This window comes from Rhamphochromis sp. 'chilingali', assembly GCF_963969265.1.
Source record: "Rhamphochromis sp. 'chilingali' genome assembly, chromosome: 13".
Taxonomy (NCBI): Eukaryota; Metazoa; Chordata; class Actinopteri; order Cichliformes; family Cichlidae; genus Rhamphochromis; species Rhamphochromis sp. 'chilingali'.
This window is the reverse complement of record NC_137940.1, coordinates 27,864,958-27,887,886: the sequence shown is the minus strand read 5'-3', so window position 1 is coordinate 27,887,886 and position 22,929 is coordinate 27,864,958. Positions and strand designations below refer to the sequence as shown.

The 22,929-nt window shown below is 40.7% G+C and overlaps 2 protein-coding genes across 3 annotated transcripts in view; one reads left to right on the top strand and one right to left on the bottom strand.

Moving 5' to 3' along the window:
• Window positions 1-22,929, top strand: part of LOC308408889 (A disintegrin and metalloproteinase with thrombospondin motifs 2-like) — a 152,210-nt gene that overhangs the window by 22,432 nt on the left and 106,849 nt on the right. The gene's annotated exons all lie outside the window — the stretch shown is intronic.
• Window positions 19,540-21,560, bottom strand: LOC308408890 (uncharacterized protein). The gene is made up of 2 exons (XM_080901333.1): window positions 20,469-21,560; window positions 19,540-20,243 (listed from the first exon to the last, which is right to left on the bottom strand). The coding sequence occupies exons 1-2, from the start codon at window positions 21,522-21,524 to the stop codon at window positions 19,725-19,727; spliced, it is 1,575 nt and encodes a 524-aa protein (XP_080757459.1). The 5' UTR covers window positions 21,525-21,560; the 3' UTR covers window positions 19,540-19,724.

Below are 22,929 nucleotides of genomic sequence, written 5' to 3'. Positions count from 1 at the left end.
GCAAACTGCGCTCCTGGTGAAAACCGCTGTAGAGTCTAACTTCTCTGATGTGGTCTGATCTGAGATCTGTGTTGTTTGTATTTCAGTTTGACTTCTGTTGTTTCACCTTGATTTTTCTGGGGGGATTTTTCACTTGCAACAAATTAATCATTTATACATCACAGTCACAATAAACAGAAACACCAAATCCTCATCAGGCAGGTTGGTATAATAAATCTGACCAAACTGACAAAAACTTAGGACATGTTGCTTGTGTTTATTTAATTTTAGTTAGTTTTGTGAGTCCACACTACTGTTTCTGTTATTGTGTGTCTTTTTCAAGTCTGGTCTTGTCAAACTAAACTTCACAGTTGCAATGCCGTTGCTTTGTTTGGCCTCAGACTGACAAAAGAGACAGACAGTCATATAAACATTTGCCAGAATTTGCCTCTGTCATAGTGCGAGCTCCAGTTGATGTCTCCAGGATCACTTTTTACTAAAATGACAAGTACACACAGATTTATATTCAATTGCGTATAACTGTATACTTAAAATTATACCTTTAAAAAAACCCTCCATTTTTTTTAATATAAATGGACACAAATTTTCTCTCTCTCTCTCTTGCACTGACACAAACGCACACACATGCAAACACACCTCTCCAGGCAAAGAAAGTGAAGCTCGGAGCATGTCTGGGAATATTGTTTCTCAATTTGTGTGTGAGTGCCATGAATGCACGGGTGCTGGCGGAGGCCCTCCTTTGTCATGGAAACACCAATTTTTAATCGCGGGTCCTTGAAGATATCGCATCAGCTAACTAACTCACTGACTAATACATTCACCCCAGTGTAAGTGATGCATGCGAAATGTTTGTCAGATCTGAGCATGCACGCGTTATTATGGATGCAGAGGTGTGCAAAGAGGTGGAATATAACAAGCTGAGGTCCGACGGATCAAACAGCACCTGGGTTCTTAATAACATGTTGCTGTATTAAGATTGCGGCAAAGATGGCAAGCTGAGAACTGTTAAGGGTAAAGTGCTAAGTGAGATTTGGAAAGGAATCAGCTTCTTCTCTGCATAAGGAAAAAGAAAAAAAACAAAACAAAACGAGACTGTGATTGATTCTGGATGGCTCAGCAAACACAAGGTTTGCATATTGGATGCACTTTAGATGTAAGTTATTTTATGTCCAGCCTGTTTTTTTTGTTTAAGACTAAGAACATGAAACGTTAACTATCCAACTTTGAAACCACACAGTTTATAAGGTTTCAAGGAGCATAAAATTGTGTCCTTCATAGTGGCAGTTTTTTTATTTTTTATTTTTTTATTGACACGTACATGTGAGCGTTGACAAACTAGACTTTGGCCACACCCATATTCTACATTTTCACAGGCGGCTCCGATGGTATCCCTGGCTACCGCTGGTAACCTTGGTGATACCGGTGGAGATATGCTGCAGTCAGTGGGCGTTGCCAGGGCGTGATATGAAAGCATAGCTGGAGCAGTGTGTGTGCGTATGCATGTTTATGTGTGTGCTTGTCTGAGATCCTGATAGCAGCCCCTGCCAGTGCCTTCATTTTGACATATCCTTTGATGATGGCACTGGCATTCGAGCAGCCACACACACACACACACACACACACACGCACACGAAAGGGGAAGGGGGAGAGATCGAGGGAAAGCTGTGAAATATGAAACAGGAGCATCTAAGTTCAGGTACACCATTGCATAAACATCTTATTAATTAATTGTGGAAGCTTGCAGCTCATGAGAGAAGATGTTAAGTGTTTCTTTATAGTACTTCTGCTGTATAAACTGTAGTGTGCTCGTGTCTCTCCCTGTGGGCCTGCCTGTGAGAACGCTGTGGTCCCTTTGTATGTGATTTATGGTTGAATAGCTGTGCTTAATCAACAGTTTTGTACATTGTATCTCCAGAGAAGTACAGCTGGACATCCTCAGCGTGGCCACTAATTCTGGAATTGCTAGGCTATAAGGAGTGGATAATAAGATAATCAATAGAGAAAAAAATTAGCATTTGCAACTATGTAGTGCAAACTGCAGATTCAAGTTGAAAATAGTACCCCTCTGATGCACAGTAAATTAATAGGAATTTTAATGTAATTTAGTGTAATGTTTAGCACAATTTTAGCTCCTAAAGCCGAAACCATTTGCTTTTTCAGTGCTGTTAAGACAGCGTGTGAAAGTAAAGAATGAAATTAAGTCGCTTTTGCTTTTCCTACTTTGTGCTAATCCTGCACGCTCCTACATGTTCTTGCCTTTTAATGTGCATAAATCCCTCCCTTCCATGTTATCACAGGCTAACGTACAAGGAATAGCAGAGTGGAGGGGATGCAGTTGCAGGCTCAAGCTAGCAGCTTCCCAGAGAGGGTTGAGGCGGAGGCCAGTGATGTTCACTCGTCTGTCGAACACGCACACTGTCTGTCTTCCACAGGAGAGAGACTCCCTTGGCCTGGACTGCCTTCATCAACACATTAGCAATGTGCTGCGGCCAGCGTTTTTGACTCACTACAACAACACAAAGACACTTTCCAGAGACACGGGGAAAAGTGGGGAGGAGGTGTGAAGAACAGTCACCGGTTACAAAGTTCTGTGTATTATGACAGTCGTGCTTTATTTACATTTTCCTTCTCCACTACCGCCACTACTCCTTCCATCTCTTATCACCCTCCCCTAAGAGAAAGCGGTCATTACTAGGCCCACCCGCCCAACATCCCCAGTTCTTCATAATCAAATATTTGACATAATGAAGGGTTTTAATTACTGGTTGCCCAGCACTGGAGGTGTCAGATTACTCCTTCCCCTTTTCATTTTCTTAACGATTTATCACCATTCTGACTGCAAGGTGTGTATGCATGTGCAGCTATGTGTCTGCACTGCATTAGTGCGGGTGAAAATATTCTTTGACGCAGCATGGTGAAGGAGTGAGTGTGGACCTGTGTGCAAATTTGTAGTTAGTTGGCCACTTGAGACCGTGCTAGCAGAATGTCTTGTTGGAAATGGCATCTAAACTATGCTAATAGTTTGGTTTTTTTTCTGCAAAAGCACAGCTGCGCTTGCACATTATTTGTCCAGGTCCAAGCAAAACATGGTGATCATAGCTATGTGCTGCTTCTTTTTTTGTTGTTGAGAATGTCATACAACCTTGAATTTTTTATGCTAATGCACCAAAATTACTATGGGTGCCAGTACACACACAACATAACCACGTGTCCAATATTGTACAGGCCCCTTGAGTCTCTGGAACAGCTCTGCTTTGTATAGGGACATGGACATTTGACCTCTGTATTTGTCCTGTGTCCTGTGAGAAGTTGATAGTGGATACATTGGTTAATTTGGGGTGGGTCTCCACAGATCCAAGTTGGGATCTTGGAAGTATAAATGTGTTACACCCAGTCTCGGGAAACCTGAGCAGTGTATTCTTTCATCCCCTACTTCCAACATTAGTGAGTGACACAGCAGTGCTAAAATCCAGGACAGAGTTGGGTGAAAAGCTTAGGCTCTTTATTGTATTCCTTGTGCACTTTTAGATGCCCTTCCACTGGGAAGGGCCGTCTATATGAGGGGGTTGGTTCAAAACCACTCATAACAATGAGGTATGTGTCAAATGGGTACTAGAAGCCAAGGGTGTCCCACCAGAACATGCATTGTAGTGAGATGATCAACTGATGATTAGTTTTGTACACACCTGTCAGTGCTTTTTATGTTGTGGCTGACTTGTATATACAAAAAAAAGCACATTTTTACACTCATATGTGTTTGCTAGATGTGACTGGATCCAGGACACACACACACACACACACACACACACACACACACACACACACACACACACACACACACACACACACACACACACACACACACACACACACACACAATAGTACAACCTACCAAATCCATTTAGGTTATACAAAATGAATAATCTTACAGAATCCCAACACTGCAAGAAAGACTTGAAGCTCAGGGGGTGTATCAAACATAGTTACCTAATTTGCTGTTGCCAATGAAGTCTCTGGATTGCTGGTTAATTTAAATTAACCAACTGCTCTGTGATTTTGACAAGACTGTAATGAATATAGTTGGCAGGCAGGGCTTAACATGAGGCATTTGTCATAGAGGACAGCTGCTACCCACCTTCTTTAACTGCTGTTTACTATTGAACATGATTCATTCTTCTCTTCAGACTTTCTGGGTTACACTACAAACTTGTTGTTTTGAGTCATAAAATCTATATTGATACAAGCATAAATGTTTGCCAGACAACATGTTTTTTCTGTGCTGTTTGTCAGATGTAAGTTTGCATGGGAACATTTCTGGCTTTTAAGTGATTTTAAGTGCAAGTTTTTTCTTTTTTCTCTGTTTTTAATGATGTGCAATTTTTATTTTGAATTATATATCGGCTCACATGTGCATAACAACAAAATCCTAATGTCCTAATGTCCACATTTTGATAAGTGTAAGATGACTTAGTAATTGGTGGAGAAACACTTGTTGGAAAGCATGTAAGATGGGTTTGCACACATCTCAGGAGGGGTTGAGATGTAGTATGTTTTGTGTCACTGTCATGCTTGAGGACCTACCAATGATTTTGGATGAGGTAAGGAGCTTCTCATCCAATATTTTACAATACAATGCGGAAGTCATCTTCTACTCTTAGCCAAAAAACAACCCCAAAGCATAATGTTTCCACCTGCATGTTTGATGTAGGGTTGGTGTCTTTGGGTCATACTCAGCATTTCTCTTCCTCCAAACACAGCGGGATGAGTTGATGCCAAAGAGCTCAATTTTGGTTTCATCTGGCCACAGCACTTTCACCCAAGCCTTCTCTGAATCATTTACATGTTCGCTGGGAGATGGGTCTGTGCATGTGCCTTTTTGAGCAGAGGGACCTTGCGGCCAGAGCAAGATTTCAATTCATTACAGCGTAGTGTGTTACCATTGGTGCGCTTGGTGACTGTGGTCCCAACTGCCTAAAGATCATTAACAAGCTCCTCACATGTAGTTTTGGGGTGATCCACCACTTCATGGTCACTCCCCCCACCCCATAATGCAAGATCTCACATGGCGCTCAGGACTGAAGGGGATTTTATGTTTCTTCTATTTCCAAATAATTACACCAATAGGTGTCAGCTTTTGTCAGCCTATTCCAGTGATGTGCAGGTCTACAGTCTTGACTGTGATGTCCTTTGACAGCTCTTTGGTTGTGTCTGGGTGGTGGAGAGGTTGAAGTGGAAGGAACTGATTCTGTGGACAGGTGTGTTTTATATACATAATGGGTTGAGATAAAAAAAAAAAGTATCTGTAATTGATTGATTGATTGTAATCTGTGTGCCACATGGGTATAGTGGGAGTCATAATTCTGGATGGGTTGTAAGGTATTAAATACTTATATGACTCAATGCATGCAAATCAAGTCACAACTTTCATTTTTGGTTGATATTCTGTTTCTGTCCATTAAAATGAAACTACCATGGAAAATTACATTTCTTTGTAAGTGTGCGAACTTACAAATTCAGCAGGAGATCAGATAAATATTCCCCCCACTGTAGCTTCAGCTAGAACACAAACTGCACACATATTATATTATCAAAGTATGAAAGTGAGCCTTGAACCATTTATGAACTCCATTTACAGCAGGAAGCAGAATCTTTTCAACCAAGTCAATGATTATACACTGTATAATCAGCCACTAATCAGAAGGTCGGTGGTTCGATCCCAGGCTGCCTCCTCGCTGCATGCCAAATATCCTTGGGCAAGATACTAACCCCGTGTTTGCCTACTGGTGGTGGTCAGAGGGCCCGGTGGCGCCAGTGTCCGGCAGCCTCGCCTCTGTCAGTGCGCCCCAGGGCAGCTGTGGCTACAATGTAGCTTGCCATCGCCAGTGTGTGAATGTGTGTGTGAATGGGTGAATGACTGAATGTAGTGTAAAGCGCTTTGGGGTCCTTAGGGACTAGAAAAGCGCTATACAAATGCAGGCCATTTACCATTTTACCATTTACTATAATTTAAGTACAGCAGCACAGAACAAATCTCTGAATAAGAATATAATTTTCCACCCATCTCTTCCAAATAAAATGCTGTTTATCATTGCTTTGCTTTGGATTTCACCAAATACTGAGGCTTTGCTTTGCTTAGGTAGGAATCAACCCTGCACTTTCATCCCATGGAGGTGAAATATAATTTGGTGAGGCTTCTATCCAGTGAGTCCAGTGTAACAGAGGAATATGAGCAGAGACAGACAGCTCTACTGTGAACCATAGAGCAGCTTTTGAACCATAATTTTTGTCCTAGTTTCAAATGTGTCATATCAGAAATGTTGATCCTGGTGTTAGATTAAAGTTAGACATTCTCAGGTTTCTCTTATTGAATATCCTGACCCTTCATATCAGTGTACAGTGCTTTAAATGACTTTTTAAAGTTGTCATTGATTTACTGTATGTTTCATTTGCTCAAGCAGACACAATAAGTATCAGTCCCACCTTTACAAATACAATAAACACAATATATATTTTCCAGTTTAATGGATCCCAGCTAACACACAGGAAAGCCATGATCATCTTTGTTAAAGAGTTGAATCCTCAGCTACTTGTGTGTGCTGCAGATAAGGTGCAGTGCATGCATATGAAAAGAGGGAATGAGAGTGGAAAGATCAAGTTATGCTCTACTTCTTCGCCATACACAGAATTTTTTCCTGTGGTTCCTGTGGCAGCTCCCATCTCCACTCTTCACATCAATCCCCTGAGGCCTAGTCTGTCTCGCTAGGCCCTCTCCTGACCCAGTGAGGGTTAAAGAAGTGTGAGGAAATTTGAGGGGATGTGGCAGTTTTCCCAGTTTTAGTAGCTTTCCCTCGCCTGTCCAGGAATTATTAGGCTAATTCCGGCTAATGAGAGAGGTCATGGTGACTGCTGGATAAATGCCGACATGCAGTCTGTGTGCGCGTTATGTGTGTGTGACATAAATGCCTGAAATCACTAAAATGCAAAACCGCACATATTCCTGACCTACTGACCCTGTGTGTTACCATGACAACGAGGAGTGGTTATGTTCTGAGTGCACCGATGTTGTTATAATTCACTGAAACATTAGGTGTATGATCTGTGGACCCTTGTAAACCATTGAAAATTAACCATGAAAACTGCTACACAGCTTATGTTTTCACTGTGTATCTGTGAGCAGAGCTTTGTGTTTATGCCGCCCTTCTCAGTGTCTAAATAGTCGTGTCTCTTCAAAGCGGGCGGTTTCATTTGAAAGCAGCTCTCTGTAACCTTACAGCTTGCAGAAATATCAATAGCATTACCACTAAGCTTTCCTTGACACGTCTTGAAGCATCTCCTCCATACAGATTGAACAAGATTCCAGCTGATAGATGATGTTATGCTTTTCAAAAGACATCTCTGTACTCTGTTCTCTCTAGGATCTTGCCTGCTGTGCACAGTTCTTATGGCTTCTATTCACCGAGTGGCACAAGGTTTGTGACATAAAGACGAGTTGACCTTCAATGTGCATTTGGGGTTTTTTGCGTGACGAACACAGGAACATTGAGGCAAAGGGTCAAGCGAAAATTCAGTAAAGCAGTTTTGTGTTTGCATCTACCTACTGTATTTACAGAAGTTACTATTCGAACAACTTATGTCATCAGAGCTTCCGTGTTGTAAAACTAACTCAAAATATCAAGTTTCTAATCCCTATTGAGGAGCAATAAAAAAGTATTTTAGCCATGTTTTTTATTGGCCCATTCATAATCATTACTCTGGTGTGGTGCATAATATGCTGACAGTAATGGAGTATTTTATTCTCTCATCTCACTCAGTCTTTCATTCTATCTGTCGCTTTCATTTTCCCTCATGTTCTTGATAATCACAAGCGTTCTATTTTAATCAGTGCAGCCATCAGTCATCAGACTGTATCAAGTCTAGCCACTCAATACAACATCTTGTAATATTAAGCTGTTTGAGTTTTAGCCTAAGGTAAGAGAGGATACCCAGTTTGCGTGATTATCTTCTCATTAATTTGAACGCTGTACTCACTGGATGCTTTGATTTTGAGTTGGGCCCTCTTTTTCCTTCAGAACTGTCTCAATTGTTCGTGGCATAGATTCAACAAAGTGATGGAAACATTCCTGAGAGATTTTAGTCTACACTGACATGATAGTATTACGCAGTTCCTGCAGATTTGTTGGCTGCACATCCAAGATATGGATTTCCTGTTTCACCACATCCCAAAGGCGCTCTATTGGATTGAGATCTGTTGACTGTGGAGGCCATTTGAATACAGTGAACTCATTGTTATGTTCAAGAAACCAGTGAGAGATGATCTGAGCTTTGCAACATGACACGGTATCATGCTGCAAGCAGGTAAACTGTAGTCATAAAGAGGGAACATGGTCAGCAACAATTTTCAAATAAGTTGTGGCATTTTAAACAATGCTCAGATTGTTGTACCACTGCCAGCAGCCACTGATACCAAGAAGGATGGATCCATTGCTTCCATGTGGTTTTTGCTCAATTGTGACCATCTTAATGTTGTAGCAGAGTTAAAGACTCATCAGAGCAGGTAATGGTTTTTTCGTTCAATATTGGTGTCCTTGGGCCAATTGTTGCCTAATTTTGTTTGGACTCATTGTTCATAGCTGGCAGGAATGGCACCTGGTGCAGTCTTCTTGCATTCTGGCCATTCTCCTCGTGCGGTCGGAAGAGAATGCCCAGGTATTTTTGCCCAAGGAACTACCACTCATTGTATATTTTCTCTGTAAACCCAACAGGTTGGTTTGTGGGAAAATCCTTGCCTATCTGGCACCAATAGCCATGCCACATTCAAATCACATCACCTTTTTTCTATATTCTGATGCTCAGTTCTGGACTCGAGAAGGTCATCTGTACTATGGCTACATGCCTAAATGAATTGAGTTTCATATTTAGTGGTTGAAAACGTTCCCTTACTGAAGTCTCTGACTATCTAACATAACTGTTAAAAAAAAAGCTGTTCTGACTTTAAGGTTGGACCACAAAACAAAGGGCAATCCTATAGACATACACAGTTTAGAATGTGCAGCCTTAGTTTGGCTTTTCACCCAGTGCAGTAGTTTTCTGTGCTATTTACTGATTTTAGTGCTTACTTTAAAGGTAACCATCCTCTTACCGAGAAATGTAGTTTGGCTGTCCCTATAGTGCCATTTATCCCTGCCCGTTACACACCTAGAATGTTTTAAAAAACAGAGCTCATAGATGTGCTTTCAAAGCTTTAAGACCTCAGAGGATCTTGTCTAACCTCCACACTGTAAACACGGATTCTGTTTGACTTTGTCAGAGGGCTAAATAGTTCAATTTTCAAATGCTCCCTTTGGAACTCCAGATCTGATTTTCTCCCGTCCTTTTCTCTGGATTTATTTTTCTTGTTAAAACTTGGTCTGATGTGGAAATTTCTCTCAATGTGGCATGTTTTAGGGGTCTGTGTTTTCTTTTTCTTTCTTTCTCCTTTTGGGGATTGCTGGTGGAGGACTTATAATCTTATATAGTGCTGAGATGATGCTTCAGTGTATTAGTTATCCAGTATGACACTAATTTTATTCATATAGAAATAAAACCAGAACACAATCTTGAGCTTTGCTTTAGGATTAAACTGAGACGATGGACTTTCTATCCATGGAACTCATTGCCCAATTTATCAGGAATTGGGCAATGAGGAAAACTCCTGTTGATCCAGAAATGATGAAGAAAAAATGTATTTAATTGCTTTTATTTGACTGCAGCATGTTTAAATTATTATCTATTTTCAGACTACACCCTTGATTTGTTCAGAAATTCAGCGTAGTTTTAATTCTGGCAGGTCGCTGCGTTAAGCTGAGCCAGCCATCCCAGCAGATCAGCTGCTCTAGATGCCAGCTCATATCAGCTGATGACACGTTTCTGTGGATCCTATTGTCATATTCCATAAGCAGCGTGCTATTTAAGCCTGCATGCTATTGCTCCTGCCTCTGCAAGCCACTTTGCAAACACACCTCCACCCTAGCCAGCACCATTTCAGGCTATTCACGTTATATCCAGCTTAGTCAGTGTAGGATCTGCTGGCACTGTTGCCTGCTCTGTGAGGGGGTCTTGCTGCTGTTCTCCCTGTCATTAAGCTTTCTGTGTACTCACATGTCCCACAGCAGAGCCATTGCTGCGTATGAAATTAACAGTCCTACTTTGACTAAAGTACTCTTGGCAGAACTTACACTTATAAACATCTGCTTGTAAACATCTCTAGCTTTAGTGAAGCTGTAAACAACATATATTTGGCACTTTTCTGTAATAAACATGATCACAAAATGATTAAATGAAGAATGACTTGGAAAAAAATCTTTCAGGCCTACAGGGGGTAAATATTTGGTGCCAAAAGAAAAACTTTCTTTCAAAAACCACAATGTAAAGCCCTCCTCATGTAGACTTGTTTGTGCCAGCATGACATGAGGAATGAAAGCTCTTATATCCTTGCCAAACACATACACAGACACACAAACACACGAATGCAGATGACCCCATTGGCAGGTGACTTCCCATCTCGGTATCCAGTCGTCTCTGCAGCAGCGCCAAGGGTGCCGGGGGCCTTTCGGTTTTGTTTGAAGTGCAACAAGCCGTCTCTGTCCTCACACATGTCGCAGATGGGAAACCTGAGCTTGACTTCAGGAGAGAGAAGGGACATCCTGGAGAGATCAGTCACAGGAAACAGAAAAGTGTACAAAAACCTGGATATTCAGAAAAGAAAAGTGTATGGCACACACAGAAAGCCTTGTTCTGATCTACCGAGTGGAGAAGAAGGACTGACAGATAACCAAAATCCGTTTGTGCCTCAGTGTCACTTCCTCTGATTCCCGCCTGTGTAGGTTCTATAGTGCTGTCCCGACAGCTTAACTGAATCACTTTATGATCATCTTCCCAGAACCTTCCAAACTATGTTTTGTGTTCTCATTGTCATTTGTCTCCCCCTTGTCGCTTCCACTTTGTTTTATTTATTCTAATCCCTCTTGTACTTTGTCTATTTTTTGTGACGTAAACCCTTGTTGGTGCAGAGAGCGCAAGCAGATTTACTCACCAGCAGGGAGCCTAATATGTCGGATCAGTCTGTTTGCATTTGAAGTGCAAAATCTTAAAAGAGTGATTTGAAGCATGCATTCGTTTAATGAGAACAAGTTTGTTGACTTTCTTGACAAAAAATAAAAAAAAAGATATTTAAATGTCATCTTGGGTCCTGGGAGATTGAGCAGGACATTTTTCACTATTTCCTAAATGTTGGTAGGTCAAAAGCTTAAACAATAATGAGGTTAGACAGATTGATTATGGAAACAACTCGTACCATCGTTTTCAGAAACGACAATCAGCCACAACAATAACCTGTCTAATAAGTAGGTAGGCCTCCACACACAGTTCTGTCCCCTTTGGAGCACAGACACAGTATAATAGCAAGTGTCCTAGCTTTGGTGAGTGACACTCGGATAATGGCAGATCCTTTTGGTCCTTTAAATTGTGGTCTAGGACCACCATGTATTGGGCTTGTTTCAGCAGATCCAGTGGATGCAATGTTAAATAGGAACAGTTAAACTTCTTGGGGCCTTTTTTATACTCCTTGACCCTCTCCTGAGCAGTTTTTTTTGTCTGCAACAATATTTATTTGGGTGCTACATGTATGCGAGGAGTCCCTTCACGTTAAAACAATCCTCAGTGTCATTCGCTTTGGCTGTCAGTGGCTTTAACCCATCAAAGCCAATTGGATCATAGGTGAGTTTGTGCGAGTTTCTAAGAGTTCGACATCATCCTTGACCTCCCACCCTAATTTTGTAATTATAATAGCCTCTCTATACAATGGTCAGCAAATAAGGCATACCTGTGGTGGAGTGATGGGGTGCCTACTTTGTGCATTCAGCATAGAAGTATATGTTAGGAGCTTTGTGGCAGTATTTAGGCATGATGGTACTTTGAGTTAAATTATGATAATAGCCTGACATCATGCTCACATACTAGTGCATCTCAAGGAATCTGAATATTATAAAAAGAACATATATATATATATATTGTTTCATATTATTTCATATTTCTTACCCTTAATGTAAATTAAAACCATCTGCCCATTCTCTTCCACGTATCCATTTCAGGGTGATGGAGGGGCTAAGGCCAATCTCATAGGGCGAGAGGCAGGGTTAAATTAAAACATTTAAAAAATGAATAAATGCATTGTTTTTTTATATTTGTTAATCATTCATAGGGCTTATTTTCTTTCTGCCAAAAGATCAATGAGCGATAAAACAATACATTTCATCAAAAAGATGTATGTCCACATTATATTAAAGCTTGTAAAACAATCATATTCACAGACAGACAGTGCAGACAGGTTGTGTCTAGATACACACAAAATAGGCCCACTTAGGGAAACACACACACACTCATATACACAGTCAGACAGAGGAAAGATCAGAGATCAGATGTACACAGACAGTTCAGTGCAGGCGGTGCTGCTCACATCTCTATTGGCGTCTGGGCCAGAAGAGGAGACATCAGGTAATTAAAAAGAAAAGTGAGAGAAAGAACAGGAGTGAGGGAGATGGGGAGAGTGGGAGGGAATGAGAGAAGAGGCCAGTAGGGAGAAGGATAATGGACAACCTCATGCAGCTTTGCCTGAAAACATAACTTGTCATTAGCACTGCCATCAGCAACCACCATGTTAAAGCCTGTGGGTACCGCCAAGAAGCCGTCACTTAGGTAAGACTCTGAAAGTTCTCCTGGAGGAGTCCCGCTGCCTCTTTTTTATCATCAGCGTGACCGGACTTTGCATTTAAACACTTCTGTGCATGCCCTGCATGTGTACAATATGGCTATGCGTAACTGTGCCCGTCCAGTGGTGAAATATTAAACTGGAGCTGTCAGAGTTGATCAGGAGGAATTTCGCTTCCAGGCATGTCCACCTCAGGCTTCCAGAAGGCACAAAAAAAAACATAGAGGAAAAAGGTGAATAAGTTCAATCATTTACAGCAGAAAGCAAAAACACTACTACAGAGGGAGAGTGAAAATTTCACAGGAGAGAATGCAAGTGACAGATTTTTGTCTCTCTCTTCCTGAATCCTCTCCAGTCATCTGTACAGCATGAGGGAGAGAACGTGAGTGAGAACAGGGAGAGAGACAGAACTGCCATTATGAAAATACAGTATGTTTTAATTTGTTTTGTTTTCTGTTGTCATGGCAGCAGCAAGCGAAGTTAGCCTGTGTCAGGTGCCTGTTGGTTTGACCCCTGTCTTTGAAGCTGACAAGCTCCCGAAAGACACACCGAGGAGCTTGGATTTTTCCGTTTCACACACCGTCGTAGGATCACATACGCATGCAGAGGGACATTAACATACACACACACACACACACACACACACACACACACACACACACACACACACACACACACACACACACACACACACTGTGGTGCAGGCAGGCCTGCATGAAATGTTGAAATCAAAGTTGATTGCAGCTTGTCAGTCATCCTCATAGTTCTTTTAATATAGACTGAGAGATATTAAAAATATGCGTGTGGAAGAGAGATGGGAGGGATGTAGAGAACAAGATGTCCTAGAGAATAGTCCAAGTCCAAAAGCACAGAACACTGCAAAAGAATTAACAGGGAAATAAAAAAAGGAAGAAAGACACACAGTGTACACAGGGTCAAGCTAAAGAATAGGATAACAGTGGGGAAGCCAACAGGAAGAAACAAGTTTGTCTTTCTACTTCCTCATCTTTAAACCATCTTTTTGCCCGTTATCAAACTGAAGCAAAGGTCCAACACACAGGGGCAAAAATGAATAAGTAAAACAAAAAGTCTCCATCCATTTGAACTACGTGTGCTGCTACAGTGCAGCAAAGAGGGAGGAAAGTGGCCCGGCTTGCTCTCCCTCTCTGCTCCAGCTGATTTGAAGTGAATGAGCCTCTGGTTCTGTAAGCCGTGTAAATATTTCAGCAGTGCACACGCTTGTGCTAAGCCCAGCCACAGCGCTAACATGTCATTGACCATTAGTGCTAACCTGCTGCTTCTGCCACTCTGCTTTATCCGTTACCTCTTTTGTTTTTCCCAACTTTATTTCCCTCCTTTTCCCTTTAATCTCATCTCTAGTCTGCCTACATTTATATTTTTTTATTCATATCAGGCGTCCATCATAGAGATATCAGCTATTATTTGATGTTTTTAACATAAAAAAAAATAGCAAAAATGATATGGGGTCGAGGCAGAATTTAAAGCTACCTTTAAATTACAATCCCCACATTAGAGTGTCCTTACTAAGCCTCGGTACAACTTCCATGAGTGAGTTACTATAGAAAATACATGCACAGTTGTTGATGTAGAGGAATTAGCTATGCCAATAGCTACATCTTTATCTTTGGTCTAAAGTTGCACATTTTAACACTGGGTTTGATGCTTAAGCACTAGTTTGTTCATTCCAATTTTTTGTAAATAATAAGATGCATCATTTGTGTAGTTGTATAAAGGTATAGAGGGATCATTTTATATACTTTTCTTAGTATTTTGTAGGCACACATAGACTTAGAACACCCACCCACATAACACAGAGTCTGGATCAATCAAAAAACAACAAGCCCGGCCTGTCAACTCATGCACAGTCTGAGTCCGATCGATCCAGAGGCAGATCTTATTGGTGTACTCTCTATTTGGGCTGCAACACACACACACACACACACACACACACACACACACACACACACACACACACACACACACACACACACACACACACACACACACAATAAATCCTTCACAGATGTACACAGGCGTTAGATACAGGCAGGAAACAAGTTGTTTTGGCAATAGCTGGTCGTCTGTCAGTACCACATAGATGCTGTTGTGGGATGTCTCTGAATGTGTGGCTCACTGTTCAAACCATTACCATAGATTCTGTAGAATGACAAACCTTTCTTTTAACGTATATATAATTTGTGTATTAGAAAAATGTTTTAAGGTAAGCGATCAAAATTTATGGTGCTTTTCACAGGTAGTAATGACACAAAGAAAAAGAAGTACAAGAGGAGAAAAGAATATGAAATTAAAAGAACAGCGAATTTATACAAATATTTAAATGTATCATAATTAGGAGAAAAAAAACAATGAATAAAGGGTTTTTGTTGTAGGCAAATCACCAAATAAACAAACATGTCCTTTGCTGTTTTAAATGTCAGTGGAACTAGCAAACCTGAAAGTGGAAGCAGAGAATTTCGCAGGTCAGGCGTCACCGCCTTAAAAGCTTGATCACCCCATGTCTTGAACTCTTTCTAGTTGACAGCTGTTTGCTATTGCACAGTCAAGAATCTGGTTGCCTAGGTAATGTATCTAACACTCCCTCATAATTCAGCTAGTGATACCCTTCACTCTCATTGCCAGTCACTTCAATTGGTTGCCTTAAAACAGTTATTTCGCCCATTGTTGGTTGAAGAAACTGAATGTCTTCAAAATTTGATGATCTCTCATTACCACATTGCTGTTAGTCAGTTGACCACCAGCTTGGGCATGCATGGAACCATGGGATCCAGCAGTTGTTTGCATTCTGCATTGCTTACAAGCACTCCAGGGCAGATTTACTGGAGTTGATGCTGGTTGAGATAAATAAGATGATGTAAAGGCCATCAAGGGAAAGTCAAATGGATCATATCTTATTAGCAGTCTTTTATTGTAGTCATTCATATTTAAAATAATAATAACATTTCAACAGTAAGTAATTTGCAATTTATTTTAAAACTAACAGCAGGCATGAAATGAAGACCCAGAACTGAGCCCTGTGGGACACCAAAGGACAGTGGGAAAGAATTAGATGCATTAGATAGTGAATTAGATGTGATATAAGAGATAAGATTTGAACAATTTTAACTCTGTATCTAAAATGTCCAATATTTTGGCCAGTATGCCAACAGCTGTTTTTTTGCTAAGCCACATTCCTGGAGGGTTGAGGTTGTGTGTGTTAACATTTTCGTTTTGTGTTTTTCTGGCTTAGAGTAGCCCTGCATTGATAAGCACATTTTTATGATCTGGTCTGTCACTTGTGGGCATCCATTGGTCCAAGTTGAATTGAAACTGCAACCCTTGATATTTTTACAAAGTTTTTTTTTTTATAGTGTGTGATTCTATCCATTTGGGATGCCTCAGCTGCTTTAGTGGCCCACAGGTCCAGACTCCAGATCTGCTATGGCTGGTTACCTTGCAGCTTTTAAAGGAAAGCCAAAACAAGAATGGACTAAAATGATTATTCGCTTCCCTTTTCAGGCAGCTTGATTGTTTGTTTAGAACAGCTTAATAAGTTCAACTGTTCTGTGCTCATAAAGGAAACAATAACTGCTGATAAGGCAATGTGGAATACAATTGGTCTAAGTGACCATGCAGTATACAGGCACTTCCTGTTACAAAGTATGAAATGCACTTTGTTATTTTAAACTTTTGTAAGAAAAACTTTTAATTTCTCTCAAATATTCGCGCAGTAAAACTTGGAATAGGATTCCAGTCAGTACTGCAGTCTGAACCACATGATCCTGTAAATATGACAACTTTCAAACAACATTTTCTCATTTCAGGTTTCACACCTGTATTAGTTTTAACCCATCTCTTGCTTATAATTTATATCTGCCTCTCCTATTTTAGACTGAAGCCCCACCGTGTGTGTTTTGCTTGTATTTTATTTGCACTATGATGCAGTGAAGTTCACATCTGTCTGATGTTTCTTTGCTAATTAAAGCTGAATTATTGATGGTCTAGTTAATTATTCAGAGGAGAAGATTAGATATAGAAACAATGGAAAACACAGGTACAGCTGCACAACAGAAGAAGTGAGTGGGGAATTCATATGGACAGCGAGAAAAGGGACGGCATGGCTTTTATTCCTCTGGCTGTTTGCCACCCCTCTCACTCTTTGTGGCTTCCTCCACTCCTGTTGTTTTTTCTTCCTTTTTTCTTCATGTCTTCATCTTTTTCATATCCTTCCCAACAGACCAATGTTTCTGTCCTTGACTGTACAGTGTTTGTGTCTTCCTTAGTTCCAGGGTGTCTTCCTTTCCTTCTTTTTCCTACCTTCCTCCAAACATTACATCCTTCATCACTCAGTTTCTCCTCCCTTACCTCCTCTTTCTCGCCTGTACCTGCTTTTTACTCGTTTTCTCTGTGCCGCACCCATTAGACTTTCCTTCTCCCTGTTGCTATGACATTAGCTAGCTGGAGCAGTGTCAGGCTGGTCTTGAGGGATGAGACTAAAGAGCTAAGTCTTGCTCTTTTCATTTAATTACTCCCTCCACCCCAACCCCCCCTCCAAGCCTTATACCCCTGTATATCACCCTGCTTTTCCCTCCCTCCTCCCCCTTTTCCCCCCTTTCTCATCCTTATGCTGCTTTGCTTTTTCCACTTTTTCTACCTGACTCCACCTGTGTTCGATCATGCATCCTCTCCCTCATGTTCTGCCTGTCTCTCTGTCTTCAACTCACAAAAAAAAGGAGGAAGCGAAGACAGGGGGGACATAACATCACACCCACATCCTTTCTTAGCAACTGTTGGGATCACATGGGAGGCTTATAGAACTCCACCCTTTTGCCTCTTGCTTTTGCCTTCCTTTCTCGTTTGTGAAATAAAGCTATATAAAATGGCTATTTATTGTAAATGTGTTGCTAATTGTGGCTGTGCATACACAATCACTTCCTCACTGGCTCCACAAAGTGTGCGTCTGCCTGGTGTGTCTGATTCTGTGTTTTGGCCTAGGCTTGACCTTGATTACCACAGTGATGGTGAGGCTCCTCATTAGTGCTGGACTGGAGGAAACAGGGTAATGAGGGAGTGGTATTGTCTTTAGGCACACAAATGCACACGCATACACATGCGCGCACACAGATGCCAATGCACGGCTTCGTATTAGTGCTTTCACGCACCTGCTGACACCTGAGCTTATGCAAGATCTCATACATAAGCCTCATGTTCACACACATAAACACACACACACTCCTTCTGAGTACATCTCAGTCTCATGGCCCCCCACTCAGTTGTCTCGCCTCACCTTCTGTTTAGTGTTTTTTCTCTCCCACACACATTCTGCCTCTTCCCCTCGTCTCTGTCTTGCTCTCTCTGTTCTGCCCACCAGACAGACCTCGCAGACCTTGCTGCCCACTGAGTTCCTATGGACCCAGAACGCCACAGTGTTGCCCTCTGGTGGTAGCACTGACACCTCAGAGGCATATGCCTGGAAGACTTGATGAGAAATTTATGAAATATGGTGTAGTGGACTTTGATGTGTGGCAGCTTACAGGAAGTAGGGACTTTACAGGAAAAAAAAATGCAAAAAATGTATTATTAAGTCAAAACAGTTTGAGAAACATAATACACAGACTTAAGAAATTAATCACATCGCTGCCTTTCACTGTATGGTGCAATTCAGTGATTACATTTTAGATCAATGGATAGTCAGGGAAAAGTTTTTAGTTAAGAATTCCCGTTTTTGTTCTCTTCCCTTAGTAATAATAATATTATAAGCTTGTCATAGTGTGTAGAGCTGTAATAAGAGAGATGCTCCAACTTGGTTAGCCTGTCCAAGAACAAATACACAAATAAAATGTAAGGAACAGATTTAATATGTTTAAATCTCAGGGATTTAACAAGGACAGCTGGATACTGGATTACAAGATGTCGCCTTATTCATTCAAATGAAAGCTGCTTGTGGCACATATGGCCAAAAGAATTTCCAAACTTCCACTTTTAAGTATCTGGATGTTCTGTTTTTTGCTTCCCCAGTTTTAGGCCTGTGAGGACGAGCATTAGCATTCATCACAGTTGAGCTGGTAGAGCGCATACGTGAATAAGACTCCAGCCGAGCTGTCTGATTTCTTGTTGGCTCTTCACACACATTAAAGGGATAAAAACAAAAAAAATCATATAGCTCTTCTACAGTTTTTTTAATGTTACCAGACAAAATTGATCAAATTTTCAAGAGACTCTTTCCTGATGAGTGTCTCTGGGGGGGAAAGCTTTTTGGACCAGTCTGCAGTATGTGATGAGCAGTGTTGCCACAGTTACTTTGAAAAAGTAATATATTACGGACTACTGATTACTCCTTCCAAAAGTAACTTAGTTACTTTACTGATTACTTTATTTTTAAAGTAACTAAGTTAGATTACTAGTTACTTTATTAGTTACTTTCAGAAGCTGCCAATAACACTCCCCACTGCCTCAACATAAAAACATCAACCGATTTTGCCAATACTCACTTTATTGGAAGTGTATTTTAACAGTAATGTCAACAATATATCTCCTGACATTTGAAGTTGAACTTAAAACTTTTTTCCTGACAGAAATACTTGTTTGTATGAAAATAAAGACAGTCTTGTTACTTCACTTAACATAAATACTTTTTATAAAAAAACAAACAAACAAACAAACAAACAAACAAAGAGTCTTTCTTGACTTCCCTTAAGATACTTTTTATACCATCCACATGTAAGCACTATTGTCCGCTTTTGTAACTTTGGACTAATCTTATGAAAAAAAAAAAAAAGAGACTGCAGGTCCAACTTAAATTGCCTTACTTCCTTGCAGGTAATTGTTTTAAGTTAATCAACTTGAAAACTTTAATAAGTTTATTAAGTGACTTTGATAAACTTAATTCAATTACTTGTAAATAGTTATTTAAATTGGATTCCCCATTCTCTGTTTTTTCAGTATATGTTGTCATCGCATGTTATGGGGGAAACAGTAGAGTGGAGCGAGTAAACCAGTGGTTGTACCTCATTAACAGAAGCTTCTCAAACCTTTTGTCAGAAAGTCGATTTCTTTTAGGCGTGAGCACCAAACCTCCCAGACTAAAAAGTCGCTCCACAGGAGCACTTGATGGGGTTGGAGTGTTATACTTTAAAAAAATTGTCTTTATGCTTGAAAATTTATGCAGAATCTGAAGGTCGTAGCCTGACATCAGGTAGTCCATGACTTCTTTTTCTGCAGAATAGGTCTCCTCCTCTGGCTCTGCCTCAAAAGTGAAAAAGTCCATCTCACCTTGGCTGCTAGATGTAGTAGCACTGGGCACACTGGCAGGGTTTTTTGCCAGAGGAGCAGTGGTGCAACACTCTGCTGTCAGAAGCTGTTTTACTCGCTCCCTCCTTCCTGCATCTCTCAGCCATCGGAGTTTGAATTTTGGACAACTGGCAGCTGCAAGAAGGGCATCTTTGTCATCCAGCACACCGGCGAAACGAGTCTGAATAGCCTAAAAAACATAATTGATATTTTTATGCCTACAATTTATTATGTTATTGAATTATTTGCAAACCATGCCTAATATGAGATCAGTATTATGGATTAATTTTGTTTTAGGTTACTTGTAAACATTTTAATTGTTTTAATCTTATTTTTCAATGATAATTAATATTCTGTTCCATGTTTGTGAATTGTATGAAGCAAAAAATCTGACTAATTTCAAGATAGAGCGTACCTGTACAATGGCATCTGGAAGGCCTGCAGTCATCCTGGAGAGGTCATCTTTCACAGCCTGGGTCTTCTGCATCAGAACTTCAAGTGTTGGTAGTAAAGTTCCATATGGACAGTCGCCTTGTAAAATGTCCAGTGCTGCAGTCAGAGGTTTCATGGCCATGCAGTACTCATGCAGGAACTGGTATTCTTGATCTTTGAAGCACTTCAGTCCTAGCTTTGTGCACAGAGTATTCAGCTCACCCATGGGGATTTCTGCAATTCTCTTTACAGCATCAAAAAAGGAATTCCACCTTGTGGATGTTGGTATTAGGAGCTTTCTTTTGCTGATTTCTTCCACTGTTTCTGATGCAAGTGTAGATCTACTCGATTTGGTCCAAAGAGCTGTGCATTTTGCTGTGCTGCTCCTATACACAGCCCTGCTCTCTGCATTGGTTGTTAAATGTTTCTCCACATCACGTGTGCAAATTATGTTGATGGTGTGCGAAGCACACCTGCGGTGCGGGGGAAGAGACAGCTGACCATCACTTTCATTCTCAGCCGAGAGGATTTCTGACAGATCAGAAAAAGTGACATCATCGTCTTTGGGGCTGGACTCTTCCTCCTCCGTCTCATCATCGGACTCCGTGACAGGATGATAAACTTGAAACGCCTTAACAAAGTTGGATCCATTATCAGTAACTGTTGCAACTACTTTGTTGAGTAATCCATAAGAGGAGTGGATGTTTTCGATTTCTGTACCAATGACATCATACGTGTGTCTACCACGAATTCGCCTACATGCTAATGCAACCTTGTGACGCTCTAATGTGGTTCTACTGATCCAGTGGAGCGTTACTCCCATATAGCTTCTGTTGTTAGCAGTCCAAATATCCGCGGTAGTTGAAACAAAGTCAATCTCATTCAGTGTGGCCTTCAAATTTCTCTCCATTTCTGTAAACTCCTTCTCCAAGTAAGAAGTAAAAGTCGTTCGGTGAGGCAGCTCGGCATTAACAGAAGTAGGGATCTTTTTTATTATGGCACGAAACGAGGGCGAGTCAACAGTGTTTATAGGTAGCATTTCTTCTACAATATACTGCGCGACCAACTTCTTCAATTCTTCATCACTTACTGGTTCTGCACCAAAGTCCAACTTTTGTTGTTTGGGGGGTGTAGGACCTTCTGCGGAAGTCACGGCTCTCTGCTTCGGACCACTTGGTGGGACTCTCTCTGTGAGTTTGACTGTGCTGTGCTGCGACTCCAAATGTTTCTTTAAGTTTGACGTAGTGTTTTTGAAGGTAGATAACACTTTTTCGCCAACACAGAGTGTACAACGAACCTTAATATTTAAATCTTTAGTTGACAGAAACTCAAAATAGTGACCATATTTCCAGCTAAAGAACGAACATCTCTCTCCCTCCATTGTTGTTTACACTTTTTTACGTCGCTGGCTGCTTGTGAGCGGGAAACGTGACCTGTCGCTTATGTGACGTTTCACGACACGTATGCGTTTGTCATCCGCTGAGACGAAAAGAAAAAACCAAATCTTTTTGCTTAAAAAAAATAGTAACGCACAGTGGTTTGGACAAGTAACTTTAATCTGACTACTGTTATGGAAATAGTAACGCGTTAGATTAGTCGTTACTGAAAAAGGGGTCATATTCGGAGTAACGCGTTACTAAGCAACGCGTTACCGGCATCACTGGTGATGAGTAATTTAAATTGTACTAACACAGTCTGGCAGGGAGGCAAACCTGATCGTTAGCATGAATAAAATAAGACAGTTCACAACCACTTTATCAAGTAAGAACCAGACCTTGATGGTAACTTTTCATCTATCACTGAGACGCAGTTCTGCTTAGCGAGAAGTGTGTTTTATAATTTTTTTCCTTTTCAAAAATGTAAAATTTAAAACAGTTTAACAGTTTTGACACCACCATAACTGTAAAATTTTAAATGTGCTGAACGTGAAGTTGTTGTAGTACAGGAATGCTGGACACAAAAACATGCATAGACTGTAAATAGATGGGCATAGCCACCATGATGTCACCTACTGGTTTGCATTTTTTTTGCTGTTTTCACCATCTCCGTCTTAGCTTTGTGAAACCACATCACAAACACGGGTGGTGCACGGTGACTGTGAATCCAGTCATACAGTGGCAACTTCTCAATAACAAGGTGGCCCCACCCTAATGAATGCCCTGCTTTAACATTCTTCTGGACACTGATGGGGACCATAATTTACAAAAGTAAAGCTTGTGTTGTATACAGCAAGACTTGAAACCAGCCACTGATGTCTTTTTGCAAACACATAATCGTAAAAAAAAAAAAAAAAAAAAATCAGGTTTAAGCCATTTCCACATAAGGTTCACTTTTCAGATTCCAAAGTTGCATCTGGAGAAGAAGCACTAACATACTCATACCAGGTTGGACTTGAAAAATCATCAGTCTAAATAATCAAAAACTGATTTTTTTATGCAGGGGGA

What these genes read in the sequence shown, in the direction of transcription:
- LOC308408890 (XM_080901333.1), bottom strand. Translation starts at nt 21,524, where the DNA reads ATGCTACCTATAAACACTGTTGACTCGCCCTCGTTTCGTGCCATAATA. An exon ending in TTCCAGATGCCATTGTACAG is followed by an intron (nt 20,244 to 20,468) that starts GTACGCTCTATC and finishes TATGTTTTTTAG; the next exon opens with GCTATTCAGACTCGTTTCGC.